Here is a 15,849-nt window from a genome sequence, read left to right as displayed (position 1 = left end):
TTGGCTATTTTTAGCACCTGAAAATCTGAAATCTAATTTGAAAAGATTTGTGAAAATGATGTTGTACAAAAAACTGAATTGAAAATAACTGAAAAAACAAACTAATAAAAAGCTATAAACCGGATTATCTTTAATCAACCAATCGAACCAAAACTCTTTAATATCATATCCTTCCAAGTGGTGCTGGCGGGAGTAGGTGAAGTGTGATGAGAACACACAGGTTAATTAGAGGGTTTTCAAACTCATATAATAAAAGGAGCATGAACACACTTTGGTTTATATGGAGGGATCCATTTATAGGGTTAATGAGATCATATCAACAAAAAAACTTTAATTTTTAAAAAATTGTTGTTATTTACCAAAATTGAAATTTACATTCTCCAAAATAAAAATATTTATTCTTGTTATTTGGCAAATGATTAATCTTGATAACTTTTAAATGTGTAAAAAAGCTGATATAATGATATTTATTACATTATTACATGATTGCGCTCTCTCTTTTTTCAACATTTGACCTTTATTTACTTGTTTATCAATAATGCTCTAGATTCTCTGTTTCACTATCACTGTCACTCTCACTTGCTCACTCATTCAGCAGATCCTCTTTCATTCTCTATCTCTTAACTCCTTTAATGGCTACCAGATTCACGCACCGGTTTTCAATCTCACTAGCTTTCACATTCTTCTTCTTCTTCTTCATCACTAAGAGCACCTCTTTCACAGAAAACGAGGAACTTGGTAATCTTCTCAGATTCAAGGCCTCCATTGATGATCCAAAAGGCTCTCTTTCAGGTTGGTTAAACACTTCTTCTTCTCACCATTGTAACTGGACTGGTATCACTTGCACCAGAGCTCCTACTCTTTACGTCTCTTCCATTAACCTTCAAAGTTTGAATCTTTCTGGTGAAATCTCTGACTCCATTTGTGACCTCCCTTACCTCACTCACCTAGACCTTTCCAAAAACTTCTTCAATCAGCCAATCCCGCTTCATTTGTCTCGCTGTGTCACATTAGAGACTCTGAATCTCAGCTCTAATCTCATCTGGGGCACAATCCCTGATCAGATTTCTGAGTTTAGTTCCTTGAAAGTTCTTGATTTCAGCAGTAACCATGTCGAGGGTAAGATTCCTGAAGACTTAGGCTTACTGTTCAATCTGGAAGTTCTCAACTTGGGAAGTAATCTGCTCACTGGTATCGTCCCTCCTGCAATTGGCAAACTAAGTGAGCTTGTGGTTCTTGATTTGTCTGAAAACAGCTATTTGGTTAGTGAGATTCCTTCTTTTATTGGGAAACTAGACAAGCTTGAACAGCTTATGTTGCATAGGTCAGGTTTCCATGGAAAGATCCCCACTTCGTTTGTTAGTTTGACAAGTTTGAAAACCTTGGATCTTTGTCTTAACAACCTGAGTGGTGAAATCCCTCGATCCTTAGGGCCTTCTCTCAAGAACTTGGTGTCCCTTGATGTCTCACAGAATAAGTTATCTGGTTCTTTTCCTACTGGAATTTGCAGTGGCAAAGGGCTTATTAACCTTTCTCTCCATTCAAATTTCTTTGAAGGGTCATTGCCTAACTCCATTGGTGAATGCCTTACTCTGGAGAGGTTTCAAGTGCAGGACAATGGATTCTCTGGTGAATTTCCAGCTGCCTTATGGAAATTACCCAAGATTAAGATTATTAAAGCGGATAATAATCGGTTCACAGGTCAAGTGCCTGATTCTGTGTCCTTGGCTACTGCATTAGAGCAGGTTGAGATAGACAACAATTCTTTTTCTGGTGAAATCCCGCATGGTCTTGGAATGATTAAGAGCTTGTATAAGTTTTCTGCTTCAGAAAACGGGTTTGGTGGAGAGTTACCGCCGAATTTTTGTGACTCACCTGTTCTTAGTATTGTAAACATCTCTCACAATAGGTTCTTAGGGAAGATCCCAGAACTGAAGACTTGCAAGAAGCTTGTCTCTTTGTCTTTGGCAGGCAATGCATTTACCGGAGAAATCCCGCCATCAATTGCTGATCTACATGTTTTGACTTATCTTGATCTATCTGATAATAGTCTTACTGGTTTGATTCCTCAAGACTTGCAAAACCTGAAGCTTGCTCTCTTCAACGTGTCATTCAATAGATTATCAGGTGAGGTACCTCACTCTCTGGTCTCAGGGTTACCAGCTTCCTTTCTGCAAGGAAATCCTGAGCTTTGTGGACCCGGTTTACCTAATTCTTGCTCCTCTGATCGGTCTAGCTTCCACAAAAAAAGTGGTAAAGCGTTGGTGTTAGCTTTGATATGTTTAGCACTTGCTATTGCCACTTTGCTCTTTGTGTTATACCGGTATACCCGAAAGAAAGTGCAGTTCAAGAGTACTTGGCACTCGGAGTTTTATTATCCCCTCAAGTTAACCGAGCATGAGCTGATGAAAGTGGTTAATGAAACTTGTCCTTCCGGGAGTGAGGTATATGTTCTCAGTTTATCGAGTGGTGAGTTAATAGCCGTGAAGAAGCTCGTGAATTCTAAGAATATATCCTCGAAAGCTCTGAAAGTTCAAGTGAGAACCATAGCAAAGATACGGCATAAGAACATTACTCGAATTCTTGGTTTTTGTTTCACAGACGAATTGCTCTTCTTGATCTATGAGTTCACACAAAATGGTAGCTTACATGATATGCTATCGAGACCTGGCGACCAACTGCAGTGGAGCATTAGGTTGAAGATAGCACTAGGTGTTGCTCAAGCATTGGCATACATAAGCAAAGATTATGTGCCACACTTACTCCATAGGAACCTAAAGTCAGCAAACATTCTCTTGGACAAAGATTTCGAGCCCAAGCTCTCTGATATTGCTCTTGACCATATCGTTGGAGAAACTGCTTTTCAGTCTCTGGTACATGCAAACTCCAACTCCTGCTATACTGCACCAGGTAAATGTCTAGGACCGCTGCATTTTTCTGTTATGATGTTCTGCAATCCTTAATGATTTTTTTCTTAATTGGATCTAGAAATCAATTACAGCAAGAAAGCAACAGAAGAAATGGATGTTTACAGCTTTGGTGTTGTACTACTAGAACTTGTGACGGGTCAAAGAGCAGAAAAATCAGAAAGAGGCGCATCTAGAGAGTCCCTTGACATAGTGAAGCAGGTCAGGAGGATGATAAACCTGACAGATGGAGCGGCGCAAGTTCTTGACCAAAAGATCTTATCTGATTCTTGCCAATCAGACATGCTAAAGACCTTAGACCTTGCTCTAGATTGCACCGCCATTGCTGCAGAGAAACGACCTTCATTGGTTCAAGTTATTAAAGTGCTTGAGGGTATTAGTTCCTCTGTCTCAGCTTCTGCTGAAAAGCTTCCAGTTTCCGCATAAACAATAAACCAAGAGAGACCATTTCTTGGCTCTGGTTATTACTTAAAAACCAAGTTTTTTACTGAAATGGTCCAAGCGCAAGATAGTATGTTTTGTTTGTGGAACATTAGAGTATGTATTAATGTACATTGGTCATTTGATGTTCAAGGATAATAAGAATCGGGTTTTGAGTTGTACTGGAATATCTGCAGGCGCTTTTTAGTCAAACAAGCAAGGTTTAGGCTTCTCCAAGGAGTCTGTATCTTTCGTTTTTCTGACAAAAACTGAGGGAATCCTTTTCTTCTGCCCCTTTGATGATGTTGCAGTGTGGAGGAGATCTTGATGTTTCTACCTCTCCGTTGCTGTTGTTTTCTTTGTTTAGAGCCATAAAAAGCTTATGCTTGTCATCGAACTCTGCAACAATGTCTGTCAAGTGGCTACAAGAAGGAAGACAATATGAAACCGGATGGACTTGCCTAGGAAAGCTTCTAGTTGCATCTCCAGATGAGTTTCTACTCTCTAGTATGCACTGTAAACACAGAAACATTGTAGTTTTAGACTTTTAAGCAAGATAACAGTTTTTCGTATTTGGTCACTGAAGGACTGAAAAAAGTAGATCAACCTGAGTGTTGATTTCCTCAAGAACAGCTCCTGGAACAGGGTATGGACAGAATTCATCGGGGGTGAAATTGCATAGTATCCTTTTTATTAAACTCAGGCCAATAGATGGGCAGACCTGTGGAACACACAAAAAAAAACATACACCGGAAGCTACATGAAGAAACCAAGCAACTAATAAAGATCACAACTGCGCGGAGTTAATAAGCAGGAGTAATCATGAAGCATACATACCTCATCTCTGGTAGAACTTTCAACAAGCATTTCTTTTGGTAGCATAAGAAGATCGCTCAGTTCATTGAGCAAGTAGAAAGATTTAAATGTCTCATCCCCTTTTTGCATTTGTTGCTCCTTTTCCGGAGAATGATCAACATCTATCTCAAATATCTCCGTAAGCAATCTCGACCAGTAGCCAACCTGCAGAAACATCTATATTAGCATACATGACTCTGACTCGTTTCACTTAAGTTTTCAAGCTAGAAAAAGAAGTCTAAAGTAGTAAGTTGCTTCCGAAGAAGGGATATGTACGACTTCAAAAGATTTGTGAGAATACCGTGTTTTTCAGTTTTACGCCAGATTCAAAGCTCAAAACCCCTGCTGGAATTGGGAGAACACTTGGGTCAGCAATGGGATCCGAGACAGCATCAGACGATATCTGATGAGCCCACTCCCGGAGAATAGCATTAAACATAGCCACATCAAGCCTTACAATGCATTGCTCCATAACCTAGTTAGACAGAACATGTCAGTTCAATCCAGAAGAAAAGGTACCATCCCACTGGAAGAAGGTAATTAGAAAGGACTATACCATTCTGGTCAATACATGCAAGCAACCACATTTACGCTTTGCTGCTTTAACAGGACAGAGCCTGTGAAGAGCCTCCTCAAAAGCTTTTTTCCAAAGGTTGACAGAAAAGCTCTCTTGTAACCTGTCACATGTTGCTGGTTCTGAAAAATTCCCCATCATTTCACCCATCGTCGAGGCTACTCCTTGAGGTCTCATGTGAACCATCATTACCTAACAGAAGGAGTGGGAATCTAAAGCCATTTAACATCTGGCATCTGCAGCTTACTTTTACGAGAGAATGATCCATGGTTTTTTTCGTTTTTACCTGTGACCATATTGATTCAACTGCTTGGGTGAATAAACATGATTCAACTCTTCTTAATGCCGCTATCAGAGTTCTTACATCTGTCAAATCTTCTTCAAGATAATTTGAACCATTTTGATTTGTGCCACCAAATTCCTGTGAAATGATCTCTCGCAACATGACAGTGTTGGACAACCAATAAGTTAACCTGAGCCAAAGAAAAGACAAGCAGCATAATAAGGTTGAACAGATCCTATAGAAACATATATACAAGAAGAAGAACATCTCTTTTAATTACCTTGGTACATCGCTCCCACATGATTTCAGCACCAATGACAGACCAGACACAATGTTTTTGGTTACAGAGATTAACTTGTTCTCACTCTTATTTTTTCTAGCAAGTGCGTAGAGTCTAGAAAGGTCTATTGCAGGTAAGTGCAGCTTGTGTGATGAGCTCTCATGTTCTGGAAAAACAGAGTATATTGACATCTCAAGAGCAGCCACTTCTCTCAGCTCTTCTTCAAGTACCACAATTCGAGTTTCCAGGTTTCCAATCTTTTGAGTAAATACTTTCTCCACTTCACTCGTTTTGTTTTCCTTGTACACAATTGTTTCATTGTCACTTTCAGTGTTAGTAACGCTATTCAAAGCATCTTCAAACTCGTCATCTTCTTTTGCCTCCTCGAAAAGCACGGAATCAACTGCTGAAGCAGAGGAAAAAGCCTTGTGATTTTCAGAACTTCCGTAAGAGGAGAAATCAGAAAAAGCTCTTGCCTGGCTTTTGCTGGATCTTACTGTCTTTCTAGCAGTGCCGTGAAAGGTATGGGATCGAGATCTAACCGAATCAACATTGTTTCGTCCCTTTGATGTTAAGGGTCTGTCCTGGGAGCTTTTGCTCTTAGGAACCGTTGATGGCCTATCTGATTTCTTCTCTTCAGGGGAAAACAGATCACCTTGAGAGGAAGACACAGACTCATTGTTTGTTTCAGTGTCTGATTCATCACCATTACCTCCTTCTTCACAATACACCAGATTCCCATAAATCCTTGATTTCTCTTGAGCATCATCCATGTAATGCACATTGACATTGTCATAGACATCAGAAGACTCTGATCCAGTAGTTGAATCAGTTACAACGATTGAAGAAGGCTCAGAAGCTGTCGTCGCATCCAAAACTCTGGAAACTAGCTGAGCCGCATTCAACGGTTTCAAGCCATTCCCTTTACTACTACTAGTACGCGGTTTCTGATCTTTCTTTGTTGAATTGGCAGTGGCTCTAGCCTGCGAGTTAGTCGAAGTCCTAGGCCTCTCGAACCTTTTCATCGCTCGCTCTAATGCACAATTAACCACCTGGAAAAAAAAAAAAAAAAAAAAAATCTCTGGAGAGGCTAACAATGACGTTGAACCTCACAAGAATCTCACTCAATACAACAAAGGCCTGATTCAGTCACATTCTGCAGAAGAAAGCAAGAAACTTTATTGTCTTTAAAGTCAATAACAAAAATAAAAATAAAAATAATGATGAATAAGATAGCTTGAAGGCAGAGATGGGCAGGAGTAAAATCTTAAGAAGCAAGCAAGCAAGAGAACATGCATCACCGACTAAATTGTCAAACACCTTATGAACATTATTAGACTTGTCTTAACTGGTGACAGCAACCGATGTTTCCTCTTAGAAAAACAAACATTTCATTCATTCATTCATGAGATTGAGATCACACACACACTATTTTAAAAAAATAATTAAATCAAGTTGCAGACAAGTTTTATATTGCCGCTAACCACGACACATGGGGGCATTAACAACATATGAGCACGTCTTTGTCTCTTACTATTACTTAATTAAACACACACACACACACGCAACAAAATAACGAGTCGTCTAACAACAATGAGCACGTCTTGATACTGATTCTGATTGAAATGAGATCGATGAAATCGGAAATGTTTCTGAATGAATGTGAACAAACCTGAGACAAAGAAGCTGGTGCGAGATCCAAATTTGTGATTTATGAATCTGAATCAAGAAAATAGCAGAGAAAGAGTAAAAAGGGAGGAATTTTTTTTTTAAGGGAATACAACAGTTATGGTTTTGTGAGTGTGTGTGTGAAGATGAGAGAGAGTCGGGTTTAAAAGAGGATTAACAAGTCCCTCCCTCTATGGATCGGTCGGTGGTTAGTTTAATCAAAATTAGGATTGGAATCGGTTACAAGGTCATCATCTTCTTCCCTAGACGTTTTACCACATTTTTTTTGGCCGCTTTTCCTTAATCTAAATTAAATTATTATGGAATTCCAAAGGTTTATGTTATCCACTAGACAAACAAAAACATGACATATATATATGTATGAAGATGAATAATAGTATATAAATAGACTTTTATTCTAATTTACTTTATAGAGTTATAGTATTGGTTTAAAAGTGAAAAATTAGAAATGAATATCTCCTTGTTATCGCATCAAAAACTCAAAAGAATGTGTGTACGTAGCTACAAAAGGAAAGATGAAAATGGTCTAGGCATGTGGGATATCAAGAGTGTGTGATATCCCATGAATTACAAAGCTTGAAGAAGAGAACATATCTGGATCTACAATCTCAACTCCAGATATCATGAAATCTCCTCCAGACGAATTAGCAACCTCTCTTCTGCTGATTATGAGATCTTGGTACGGATCCATTGTCTTCACTGTTGCTTTATCAGGCATTGATGCTAAATCTTTGTTCGTAAGCCGTTGAACAAGAATGTGATGTCTCACGACCTCATACAGAAACGGAGAGGCAGATGACAGCGAGACCAGGTTCGGTGTGGCTAGTATCGTTACTCCCGTCAAGTTCTTGTGGTGATGATCGTTAACGATCCTGTTGAGAACAGAGTGCAGTCCAATTGCGAATGGTACAAACCCGTTTGAACTTAGCAGCTGAACAATCCGAGTCCATTCTATCTTAACCGGAACGTGGTCTTCGTTGTAGACACTGGTTTTGTTTGCATCAGATTGACATAAAGATGACTGGATAATATGATCACTGTGAGGTTGCAGAGGAGAGAATGGTCCAACAACGCCGTGAATGACCAATGAATCTCCAAGGAACATGTCGGGATGCGAAATCCGGACATGATTCACTTCAGCTCTTCTTGATTCTTGATCTACGGTGGAGATTTTGACACTCTTGTGGCGGAGAAGCGTGGGGAGACAGGTTCCTTGAGGCTTCTTGAGAAGCTCATTCATCGGCAGCATAAGAGGGACTGTGTGATACTGTAGAAGCTGCTTGAGAAACAAAGGATGAAGCGATGACGTGTTGAAAAAGGAAGCATCTTCGATGGCAAAGAGGGTTGTGTTGGGAGACGAAGAGAGGAAGATCTCGGGGGAGATGTGGAGGAGAGTGGCGATTGCTTTGAAATGGGATTGGCGTAGAGTGTTTGAGGCGTTTGATGAGAGAGAAGACGAAGAAGAAGCAATGGGTACTGTGGTGTCAGAATCCGAAGGTGAACGTAGAGTGGTAGAGACAGCCATGAAAGCTAAAGCTACGGAGAGGATGAAGTAGACAAAGCAATCTGATGAACAACAACCCATCGCTTCACAAGATAAACCCTAAAGGCTTTCTTGGAGAAGAAGATAGTTCGTCAAAGAAAAGAGTTTTTCTATTTTTACGGTTTGGGTTCAGTCTCGTCCATCTTTTTAATCAATCTCCTGCTTTTGTTTTTCACGAGAAGAAACTTATAATTCTTGATAGTAATTGCTCTACTTCGGCTTTTATGGAGACCATCAAACTTAACAAGATAATTCCTCTATTTATAAAGTAATGATCAAATTATTTGCGAAATTTGGAAATGGATGCACTTTAAAACAATAAGCATACTACTTGTTCCATCACAAACTACTAGGAAGACAACTCTGCTCTATAACCTTTTACTTTCCTCTTGACTTCTTGGATGGTCTTCTGCTTTCAATCCTTCTCTGGGCAGCTTCAAATTCTTCTTCAGTGGGCTCTGCTTCAGCATTACCACCATACCTAGAGATGAGTGATGAAAACATTGAATCCACTTTCCCTTTCCTCGCATCTCTTCGTTGCGCAATCAACAAGCAAAGATCTGTCTCTGAACTCTTTGCTGACCTACTACAAGTTCATGCAAATTGAAGCGAGGTGGTCAACAACAAGGTCAAGTTTGATTGGTGGAAATAACTGAAACAGAGGCAGCGATCTTACTTCTTCCTCTTCCTCGATGGACTGGTGGGCGGTTTCGTTTCTGAAATTTTCTTTGCCCATTTCTCATATGCCTTGCTTGACTTCACTTCCCCTGAAAAGGAAATCAGTTGTATTACACAACACACGTATTAATCAGCAACCCTCCCAATCTGGAATCTTAACTAGACTAGAACCAAATCAGAGAATTATCTTGCAAAGTTAGTTGGATACTGAAATATCAAACAGACAGCTCAAAAATTATGGTGCATCTTACACTCATACTATCAATGGAGAGGGCACAACATCACTTCTATAGTGTTATCAACATTCATCAATGTACAAATAAAAGGAAAGCTCATGCTGTAACGTCAAGGATTCCTGATATGAGAAGATAATCTAGTAAGACGTATGTACTAGTTACAGAAAGATAAACTACCTGCTGCAATGGCCTCATCAAGAATGTCTTTGAAACGGTGTGAATCAAGCTTGGGGTCTGAGCAAAGCATTGAGCAGAATAGCCTGGGAAAGAAATATATATTACCAACTCACAACCTCAACCATATCGAAAACAAAGGATGATAAATTACCTGTTCATTTTACCCTTAAACTTGTTGAAGAGTTCAAGTAGGTCTTTCTTCTCTGACTCAGATCCCCTGTAGTTTGCCTCAAACTCTTCAATATCTGCTTCGGTGACCTATTAACCAGTGAGATAAATAAAAAAAGAAGCTAGTGTGAGCAGCAGAAGTAGATGTGTAAAAGGTGCCACTTGTGAAAGTTGCTGCTACCTTCTTGTACATGGACTTGAAGAAATCCCGCAAATTCTCAAATACGTCGCCAGAAATATCCTAACGAGCACAGAAGATACCCAGGTTTCAGGAAAACTCATAATACATTTACAGAAGTTAAATGCTTTCTCTTCTAGATCAGATAAAAGTGAACAAAAAGAGGAGTTAGTAAAAGAGACTACTTGCTTTATGTGCATTGGGGATTCCACTAAAACCGATAAAACAAGAAAGAGAGAGACTCACAGCATCATCAACAGAGCCAGTTTGATCATAGACAGCTCTTTTCTCTTCATCCCCAAGAATTGAAATCACTTTTTGTAGCTGCTGGAATTTCTCTTTAGCTTCCTATATTATATATAGCAAGAGCAGAATCGTCATGTAAATGAACCCAAATAAAAGGTCCCAAGAAAAAAATCTCAACGATAGACCAAGAAAAGAGTGGTTAACCTTATCATCTTGATTTTTATCTGGGTGAAGCCTCAATGCCAATTTATGGTAGGCTTTTCTTATTTCCTGTGAAGTAGCTGTTCTTTCAACTCCAAGAACCTTGAGTAAAGAGTGAGAGATGTGTTAGTTTCACTTTATTTTCAAAGGACTTACTTAAATCCCTCTTTTTTGGCTAATCAAAATCATTCTGATACCAAAACTCCTAATCAATTAAGACCATCTAACAAAACCCAGAGGATTCATTCACATACATGAACAACAAAAACCTATGATATACAAGTAGTTCAAATTCAGACAACAAAACACCATTAAACAAGGATTAAGACATGAGATTCATGAAAGTAAGAAACTTCCCAAGTAATTTCATCAGAATCACGAATAATCCAAACCTTAACGCAGGCATCGTGGAACTAAGATCAGGTTTTAAATCACTGACAAAAAAAGAATTGAAACCGTAATTACCTCGTAAAGACTAGTCTCAGAAGATCGCCCATCATTACCACTCTCAAACTCATCCTCGTTTGTCGAAGCCCTAGATTTCTTTTTCCTACCCATCTCTGAACCGTAATAGATCGATACAACCTTCGATGTCGTGAAGATAAGAAGAATAATAACTCGCACTATTGATTGCAGTTAGAGTGGGCGAGCTAATTCCTTGCTTATCTGGGCGCCAATTTTTTCGTGTTCCCCGCCATTGTAGGTGAAAGGTTTCCTTTCTGATTTTTTTTTTTTCGATTGCAATGCTATTTATTTAAATACGTTACAATAAAATGTAGTGTTTTATTTATTACACTACAGTTTATCAATAAAATCTAACAGAGTCTAATACTAAACACTGACAAAGTGAAAAATAAAAAATTTGTAATCAACAATGTTAAGTCATCACAGAATATATATTCTTAGATCCTTCATGGCAAGAAGACAAGTTTTGTAGAATTTTTCCAAACAACATAAGCATTTTATGTATATAACATCTTACACATGTTTAATCCTTAATCAGTAATCGGTTACAATGAATATGGATACGAATTACACAACTTGTTCCTATCTCCTCTTCTTCACATTCATTACCATCTTCCTTCTTCGTAGACTCTTCAGCTCCTCTAGCCGCCGCGATGGTCTTCCTCCAGGTCCACGAGGACTTCCCATTCTCGGTCATATGCATCTCCTCCGGTCTAGCCTCCCTCGTTCACTACAAGCCTTGGCTCAAACGTACGGTCCTTTGATGACCATACGCATAGGATCACTACGAGTCCTCGTTGTCTCAGATTCCGACACGGCTAAGCAAATCCTCAAGACTCACGACCCTGATTTCGCTTCCAAGTTCGTGTTTGGTCCGAGACAGTTTAATGTTTACAAAGGATCAGAGTTCTTCAATGCACCTTATGGACCTTATTGGAGGTTCATGAAGAAGCTATGCATGACTAAGCTTTTTGCGGGTTATCAGCTCGATCGGTTCGTTGATATAAGAGAGGAGGAAACGTTAACTTTACTGAGATCGCTAGTTGAGAGATCGAAAAATAAAGAGGCGTGCAATCTCGGTTTGGAGTTTACTGCTTTGACCACAAAGATCCTATCAAAGATGGTTATGGGGAAACGTTGCAGCCAAAACTCGAATCTTCCCATAGAGATCAGGAAGATAGTGAGCGATATTATGGCTTGCGCCACAAGGTTTGGATTCATGGAGCTGTTTGGACCATTGCGAGATCTAGATGTGTTTGGGAATGGTAAGAAGCTTAGATCCTCCATCTGGCGGTATGATGAGTTGGTTGAGAAGATACTGAAGGAATATGAAACTGAGAAGAGCAAAGATAAAGAAGTGAAAGATAAAGATATCGTCGATATCTTGTTAGACACTTATAATGATCCAAAAGCTGAGCTCAAATTGACTATGAATCAGATCAAGTTCTTCATCCTTGTAAGCTATTTTCATTACTTTTCTTTAGATTCGTAAGAATTAGCCTTAATAAGAATATTGGTCCCTCGTTTGCAGGAGTTGTTCATGGCGAGCTTAGATACAACTTCTGCAGCTTTACAATGGACAATGACTGAGCTAATAAACAATCCGGATATCTTCACAAAGATCAGAGACGAGATCAGATCGGCTTTAGGAACAACGTATCGGTTAATCAAAGAATCAGATTTGCAGAAGCTACCTTATTTGCAAGCAGCTATCAAGGAGACATTGAGACTTCATCCAGTAGGACCATTACTACGCAGAGAAAGCAACACAGACATGAAGATCAACGGGTACGATGTAAAATCCGGGACAAAGATTTTCATCAATGCTTACGGTATAATGCGCGATCCGACCACATACAAAGATCCTGACAAGTTTATACCTGAGAGGTTTCTTGTGGTGGAAGAAAACATAGAGAGAAAGATGGGCTATTACCAGCAATATATGTTGGAGTTAAAAGGTCAAGATGTGAATTATCTTGCGTTCGGGAGTGGAAGGCGAGGATGTCTTGGAGCTTCTCACGCTTCTCTGGTGCTGAGTCTCACAATAGCATCACTCGTGCAGTGTTTTAACTGGACGGTGAAGGGAGACAAAGATAAATTCAAGATCATATTACCTACCGGCTTTTCGGCTTCAGGCACTGCTGGAGGAAGCTCACTTACGTGTTCTCCTGAATTATGTTTTGATCCATTTGGACACAAAATTGAATAAACATCATTAGGAATTTGGAAACATATATACTGTGCTCAATTATTCTCATGCTCTGTTTTGTGCTCTGTTATTCTCATGTTCTGTTTCTGTTCTGTTTCAGACTTTTGATGAAAATGTTTCAATCTTGTATAATCACACAAATATAATTATGTATACTTTTCTATAACTTCCGAGCTCTAAATCTTACATTCAGTAAATGATTAGTAACCTAACATCGCCTAAACAATGAAAACATTTTTAAATTTGTTAACAGATAATGAAAGCTTAACAACGGTCAAGTACACATTTCTATAATATTATTTGTTTAGAAAACGACATAAGATGAATATACAATAAAACAGGATCAAAACCAGAGATTATACCCTTACAAAAGAGACAAAAACAGAACAAAGACAACAAGATATAATAAAGAATCTTGAAGTTGGGATTAATATTTGATACCATGAGGAGTCATAACTTGATTCTATCATATAAGATCATCTTAATATCACTCTCATACACAAACAAAAATGAGAATGGTGGATTTACAATACTTCTTTGTAACAATCCTTCTATGCCTTGGGATTACAGTCTTGATCCAAGCCATTACAAACAGATTACGCAACAAACTACCACTCCCACCAAGCCCAACAGCTTTACCAATCATTGGTCACATTCACCTTCTTGGTCCCATAGCTCACCAAGCACTCCACAAGCTCTCAAACCGCTATGGACCCTTGATGTATCTCTTCATTGGCTCCATCCCTAATCTTATTGTCTCATCGGCAGAGATGGCAAATGAGATTCTCAAATCCAATGAGCTCAACTTCTTGAACCGTCCCACAATGCAAAACGTTGACTACCTTACTTATGGCTCAGCGGATTTCTTCTCAGCCCCTTATGGGCTTCACTGGAAGTTCATGAAGAAAATCTGTATGATGGAGCTCTTCAGCAGCAGAGCATTAGATAGCTTTGTTTCTGTGAGAAGCGAGGAGTTAAGGAAGCTTCTGAATCGAATTCTCAAGAAAGCAGAAGCAGAAGAGAGTGTTAATCTCGGTGAACAGCTTAAGGAATTGACAAGCAACATCATAACGAGAATGATGTTCAGAGAAATGCAACCGGATAGTGATGCCGGAGGCAAAACAGAGGAAGTTATCAAAATGTTGGTGGAGTTGAATGAGCTAGCCGGGTTTTTCAACGTTTCTGAAACGTTTTGGTTCTTGAAAAGGCTTGACTTGCAAGGACTCAAGAGGAGGCTCAAGAATGCTCGAGACAAATATGATTTAATCATAGAAAGAATAATGAAAGAGCATGAGTATGTGAAGAAGAAGGATGCAGGAGCAAGGAAGATGCTAGACATTTTGCTCGACATATATGAAGACAAAAACGCAGAGATTAAGCTTACAAGAGAAAACATCAAGGCCTTCATCATGGTAACTTCAACATTCATGTTTTGATATAAAATTTTCACAAAGCCTCAAAATAGTCTAATTCATTGTTATACAGAATATTTATGGGGGAGGAACAGATACATCTGCAATAACAGTAGAATGGGCTCTAGCAGAGCTAATAAACCATCCTGAGATCATGAAGAAAGCGCAACAAGAGATAGAGCAAAATGTGGGAAACAAGAGAGTAGTTGAAGAATCAGATCTGTGCAATCTCAGTTACATCCAAGCAGTGGTGAAGGAGACGATGAGGTTACACCCTGGAGGACCAATATTCGTAAGGGAATCTGATGAAGAATGTGCGGTGGCTGGATACAGAATCCCCGCGAAAACAAGAGTGATAGTTAACGTTTGGGCTATTGGGAGAGATCCAAATCAATGGGAAAATCCATTAGAGTTTAGGCCTGAGAGATTTGAAGGGAATGAATGGAAGGTTATGAGTGAGAAGATGATGTCTTTTGGTGCTGGGAGAAGAAGCTGTCCAGGAGAAAAAATGGTGTTTAGATTCGTCCCAGTCATTGTAGCTGCAATAATACAGTGTTTTGAGCTGAGAGTGAAGGGACGTGTAGAGATGAATGAAGGGACTGGATCATCTCTGCCTAGAGCCACACCTTTGGTGTGTGTTCCTGTTGCTAAAGAAGCTATACAATCATATCTCCACTTTAACTGAAAAAGCTTAATGGTTTTAGAAGAAGAAAATGAATAAAAGCAAGAAAACTACCACTTGTGTAAAGAAAAAGAAAGAAAAAAAAAACTTTACCGTATTTTACAAAACTTGGTTTCTGCAAAATTTAGTTTGCAACATACAAAGAAAGTATGTGAAGTAACAAACTGGACAATATCATATTGTAAAATTTAGTGTAAAACCATCTATATATATAACAAGAGGTGAGAGGCTCAAAAAGCATTTACCTGCATCAGTTTTCACAAAGACAGTGTTAGGATGTCTCCTGCTCCAACATTGTAATGTGCAAGTGACATGTTGTCTTTCAAGAAACATTCTAATTATTATTATTATTGGTTTCACAAAATCGCCGCTACAAAATATCAAATCTAGTGAAATAGGATGATTGACGCAGATATAAGTAAGTCCCATGGGATGAGAAGAGAAAGAGATCGATATGAAAAAATTAATTATAAGAGGACTCGGCAAAGGGAAGGAGTAGTGAAGGTCTCGTATAGAGATAAGAACGTAACCTCTGCCGGGAGAACGAACGGCTTTTCAGATCTAAAAGCTTGGAATTCAAGGTTCACTCAGTTAATATGATAGAAAGGAGTTTGTTCCCATTAGTT

At 39.0% G+C, this 15,849-nt stretch overlaps 6 protein-coding genes across 8 annotated transcripts; 3 read left to right on the top strand and 3 right to left on the bottom strand.

Moving 5' to 3' along the window:
• Positions 1-504: 504 nt before the first annotated feature.
• Positions 505-3,500, top strand: LOC17882546 (probably inactive leucine-rich repeat receptor-like protein kinase At5g06940). Its single transcript, XM_006286959.2, has 2 exons — positions 505-2,910; positions 2,989-3,500. Exons 1-2 carry the CDS (start codon positions 633-635, stop codon positions 3,351-3,353), a joined length of 2,643 nt encoding a protein of 880 aa, XP_006287021.2. The 5' UTR covers positions 505-632; the 3' UTR covers positions 3,354-3,500.
• On the bottom strand, positions 3,392-7,130 carry LOC17884315. 2 transcript variants are annotated; one of them, XM_023780589.1, is made up of 8 exons: positions 7,012-7,130; positions 5,340-6,495; positions 5,063-5,249; positions 4,759-4,968; positions 4,504-4,677; positions 4,185-4,367; positions 3,955-4,068; positions 3,392-3,861 (listed from the first exon to the last, which is right to left on the bottom strand). In XM_023780589.1, exons 2-8 carry the CDS (start codon positions 6,362-6,364, stop codon positions 3,571-3,573), a joined length of 2,184 nt encoding a protein of 727 aa, XP_023636357.1. In that variant the 5' UTR covers positions 6,365-6,495; positions 7,012-7,130; the 3' UTR covers positions 3,392-3,570. The 2 variants fall into 2 exon arrangements, with proteins under 2 accessions (XP_023636357.1, XP_006287137.2); XM_006287075.2 differs by having other exon boundaries at positions 5,340-7,130.
• A 424-nt stretch (positions 7,131-7,554) lies between these two features.
• LOC17884020 (fasciclin-like arabinogalactan protein 21) lies at positions 7,555-8,732 on the bottom strand. The gene has a single exon (XM_006289247.2). The coding sequence runs from the start codon at positions 8,611-8,613 to the stop codon at positions 7,555-7,557; it is 1,059 nt and encodes a 352-aa protein (XP_006289309.1). The 5' UTR covers positions 8,614-8,732.
• A 79-nt stretch (positions 8,733-8,811) lies between these two features.
• LOC17881181 (chaperone protein dnaJ 6) lies at positions 8,812-11,096 on the bottom strand. Of its 2 annotated transcripts, none has more exons than XM_006286788.2 (8): positions 10,921-11,096; positions 10,459-10,557; positions 10,255-10,356; positions 10,012-10,071; positions 9,814-9,920; positions 9,663-9,745; positions 9,248-9,338; positions 8,812-9,154 (listed from the first exon to the last, which is right to left on the bottom strand). In XM_006286788.2, the coding sequence occupies exons 1-8, from the start codon at positions 11,011-11,013 to the stop codon at positions 8,950-8,952; spliced, it is 840 nt and encodes a 279-aa protein (XP_006286850.1). In that variant the 5' UTR covers positions 11,014-11,096; the 3' UTR covers positions 8,812-8,949. The 2 variants fall into 2 exon arrangements, with proteins under 2 accessions (XP_006286850.1, XP_023636888.1); XM_023781120.1 differs by having other exon boundaries at positions 8,812-9,157; positions 10,921-11,083.
• Positions 11,097-11,470: 374 nt separating this feature from the next.
• On the top strand, positions 11,471-13,152 carry LOC17884547 (3,9-dihydroxypterocarpan 6A-monooxygenase). Its single transcript, XM_006289334.2, has 2 exons — positions 11,471-12,376; positions 12,452-13,152. The coding sequence occupies exons 1-2, from the start codon at positions 11,471-11,473 to the stop codon at positions 13,127-13,129; spliced, it is 1,584 nt and encodes a 527-aa protein (XP_006289396.1). The 3' UTR covers positions 13,130-13,152.
• Positions 13,153-13,629: 477 nt separating this feature from the next.
• On the top strand, positions 13,630-15,268 carry LOC17881173 (3,9-dihydroxypterocarpan 6A-monooxygenase). The gene is made up of 2 exons (XM_006289441.2): positions 13,630-14,541; positions 14,615-15,268. Exons 1-2 carry the CDS (start codon positions 13,639-13,641, stop codon positions 15,224-15,226), a joined length of 1,515 nt encoding a protein of 504 aa, XP_006289503.1. The 5' UTR covers positions 13,630-13,638; the 3' UTR covers positions 15,227-15,268.
• The last annotated feature ends 581 nt before the right edge of the window (positions 15,269-15,849 follow it).

This window comes from Capsella rubella, unplaced genomic scaffold, assembly GCF_000375325.1.
Source record: "Capsella rubella cultivar Monte Gargano unplaced genomic scaffold, Caprub1_0 scaffold_6, whole genome shotgun sequence".
In the NCBI taxonomy this organism is placed as follows: Eukaryota; Viridiplantae; Streptophyta; class Magnoliopsida; order Brassicales; family Brassicaceae; genus Capsella; species Capsella rubella.
The sequence above is the reverse complement of the archived record's forward strand: the minus strand, read 5'-3'. Positions and strand labels throughout refer to the sequence as shown.